At 33.8% G+C, this 3,598-nt stretch overlaps 1 protein-coding gene across 3 annotated transcripts in view; it reads right to left on the bottom strand.

Annotated features, from left to right (window-relative positions):
* The window catches only part of LOC106882134 (uncharacterized), a 39,983-nt gene that overhangs the window by 5,254 nt on the left and 31,131 nt on the right, over positions 1–3,598 (bottom strand). The window contains exon 6 of one of the 3 annotated variants that reach the window (XR_008266329.1): positions 2,334–2,471. The exons of 1 other annotated variant lie outside the window; for it this stretch is intronic. Coding sequence is in view for 1 of the 2 variants with exons in the window: in XM_014932700.2 (XP_014788186.1) it covers positions 2,736–2,758 (23 nt within the window). In the remaining variant the exon portion in view is untranslated. Of the gene's footprint in view, positions 1–2,333; positions 2,472–2,694; positions 2,759–3,598 lie in introns of all 3 variants that reach the window. One more of the 3 variants, XM_014932700.2, reaches the window with a different exon arrangement.

Here is a 3,598-nt window from a genome sequence, read left to right as displayed (position 1 = left end):
TATATATATATATATATATATATATATATATATTTAAAAATACACAGTTTTCTGTATATTAAGTTTTAATATTATATTCAATACTTTTACATAAGATAAAAATATTTTCTGTGTTCATCAGGTTATGGGCACACTAGTACCCATACAAATCAGCCTTGTTTCCTCAAAAAGAAACAATAGTTTACTTCTGCTTGACTTGACTGGTTCACTCTTTTGTTGACCTGTTTATTTTAATATCCTGCAGTAGGTACCCTCAAAATAAGGACCCCACAAACTGGGCGAGGGGGATAACTATAAATACACTTAATATTTTGGTAGTTTTACAGCAATGGTTCTTAACCCAAGTGGTAATGCCCTCACAGAAGTTGCTAATGTGAAGGAGAAACCATGGTTGCTGCATAGCAGCAAAGTTATAATCCTTTAGACAAGAGAAAAGGAAACATAACATGAAAGGGAGAGAAAGGAGCGGATAGCATTGGGTGTTTAGAGAAAGTATTTAACCCATTAGCATTTAAACTGGCCACATCTATGCCAAATATTCTACCAGTCTCATGTTGAAACTGACTAGATCCTGTCTCTCACACCTACTGTACAATACCACTCTACAAATGAACAGTCACATCATTAAAATCTCAAAACTACAAGATAATATATGATTAATTCAGAACAATGTGAATAAACAAGCATTGCATTTCACTGATTAATCTGAAAGCTAAAGAGTTATACCTAGTACAGTTCTTATATTAGAAACACATTTCCAAAAAATCTTTGTTAGGGTTGAAGTATGAATGGACATGAAGTTATCAGTGAGCAGAAACACAACTGATGTTTTTTTTTATTGCATCAAGGTCCAATATAATTTCATTAAGTCTTCACTTTCATTAGTAATTTCCATAAAAAAAAACTTACAGTAATACTAAAAACAAATATATGATGGATGTGACAGTAAAATACAGAAGAAAACTAACTTTTGTTTGATTAAAATAAGCCTTGAGCGAATTTGGTAGATGGAAACTGAAAGAAGCCTATCATGTGTGTATGTCTGTGTCTCCTTGAATTAACATCACATGATTGTTATAAAAGCATGTTATTCATTTCAAATATTCTGCAAAGGCATATCTAGCTCTGGGGAAATAAACCTTACTTGGAAAGAACTAAGGATTGGCAATGAGAAAGGCATCCAGCAGTAGAAAATCTCAAATTCTGTCCAAGTCATGCAAGCATAGAAAAGTGGACCTTAAACTGATGATAGTGTTTCTTCAAAATACTGGGAATAGAATGCCATTTCATGAATGGAAGACACTGAGCTCCAAAAGTTTAATAACTGCCATTTTACAATGAATTATCTTTTTTGTTGTTCTTGTTTCTAATAACATAATCCATTTAATCTAGAATAATCTTAAGACAAATATCTTTTTGGTTAACAATCAGAACTTTTACTGGTTTATCTGTGAAGAAAAACAAGCTCTTGAATATAATGAATGATTTGTGAGATGAAAGTGAAAAAGACAGATAAGTAAAGGAATGTTAGCTTCCACAGAACTCAAGACAAACTATTGTTACGAGGTTTGTCAATTGAAATAAATCCCAGCATATTTTAAGTATTAAGTGTATTTTATCAGAAATCAGAACGAAGGCAAGTAAAAAATTAACTGAACTATATAGGCATAAGTATGATTGCGATTAAGGTCACTTTGCAACCATGTGGTTTTGGGTTCAGTTGCACTGCACAGCACCTTGAACAAGTGTCTTTTACTATAGCCTTGAATTGATCAATGCCTTGTGAGCGACTGCAGTAGAGGGAAGCCATTTGGAAGCTTCCCATATTCAAATGGTAGACCCTCTTGTTGTAAAGAGCAGATGGATGTTCCACAGCTTCTTGCAGAACAACCTGCACAGATTTATATCGATCGAACGTCAGATGTCAGTGATTGCAAAGCAACATAAAAATGAAGTGTCTTGCTCAAGAACTCAATACACTACCTGGCCCTGATCTTGCAATTGTGAATGCTACATGCTAAACACTATGCTACATGCCTTCTCTCTGTCACACAGACACACACATGTAGGTATGTGCATGTGTAACTGGTATTGGTTTGTTTACATCCCCCTAATTTGGCAGTTTAGCAAAAGAGCCAGTAAAATACGTACAAACTCAAGAAGTACTTGGGTCAATTTTTCAACATTAAAACACTTTCAGGCAGGCAGTGACCAAGCATGCCGATGCCCAATGACCGAAAGAATTAAAAAAGGTGAAAGATATACAGAATTTAGTTTAATGTTTTGTCCTCAGCCCTCAGTATCTGCACAGGCCAAAAGTTTTAAAATATTACCTGTTCAACAAGTGTGCCAGGTACTGCTGTACTCAACTGATTCAGTCTTAAAAAAAAAAAAGATTCTTCTTCTTCATTACAGACTCACCTCCACCACCATCACACAAAAACCGTTTTAGCTCCTGAAAATACTAATGCCTAGAAAGAAACAGGTGCAACCAGTTTATTCTATACCACAGTGCAACAGATAAGGTGAGGTTTAACTATTTGAATGATTAATTAGTGAAAATGAAAATGAAGCAAACTAGAAGCAGGTGACAGGTAAATGCAATTTATTAATTTTCTTTTGCAAATGAATTAAATTTCAATACAAACTTTTACAATTTTTTGCTGTTATCTAATTCATGTAAATTTTATGTACCTTTGAAAAAATTTGGAAATTGGTCTAAACTGTTGGACTTGTTAGAGGAGGGCAGTTAGAATCTCTAAAATAAATGAAGAATTTTAATATGATTTTCTTTAAAAAAATGTTAAAATAATTAATACTGTTAAAAAATAAAAAAAAAGGGCATCATTTAATAAAATAGGAAGAAAGAAATGGTTGAGGAATGGTTAGTTAAACTAAAAGAGCAAGACATCAAGTTCACAAATTTCTTGCAATAGATTCATTATTTTCCATTACAGGGGAAGAGAATAGAGAGATAGGTGGGCATAGAAATAAATGAACATGAGTTTATAAACAACAAGCTTTGTAAAAGTGAATACTTTAATACAAAGAAAAAGATAACAGCCTTCTTGTAAAATAAACAATTAAAAAATGCAGAACTGAATATTTATATATATATATATATAGATACATATATATATATATACATATATTTACAATCAGAATATATTGGTTGCTGCATAGCAGCAAAGTTATAATCCTTTAGACAAAAGAAAAGGAAACATAACATGAAAGGGAGAGAAAGGAATGGATAGCATGAGTTATCTTTGGGTATCTCATGTTTTTGGCTGCCAGACTGGAGCTGTTGATTTAGGAAGTGCTGGCCGATTCCGAATGATGTCTGCTGCTTTTTCAGCGAGCATGCAAGTAGGACCATTTAAGTTGCCACTGACTACACTGGGCATGATTGAGGCATCTACGACACGAAGATTCTCAATTCCATAGACTTTAGTGTCAGGGCCAACCACAGCCATATTATCTGATGGATGTCCCATCTTGCAGGTACAAGATGGGTGATAGGCACTGTCAGACATCTGACGGATAAATGCATCAATTTGTTTATCACTTTGGACATTGGGACCAGGAGCTAGTTCCTCGC

This window comes from Octopus bimaculoides, chromosome 20, assembly GCF_001194135.2.
Source record: "Octopus bimaculoides isolate UCB-OBI-ISO-001 chromosome 20, ASM119413v2, whole genome shotgun sequence".
NCBI lineage: Eukaryota > Metazoa > Mollusca > Cephalopoda > Octopoda > Octopodidae > Octopus > Octopus bimaculoides.
Note: the sequence above shows the minus strand (reverse complement) of the source record. Positions and strands in the feature narration are given on the sequence as shown.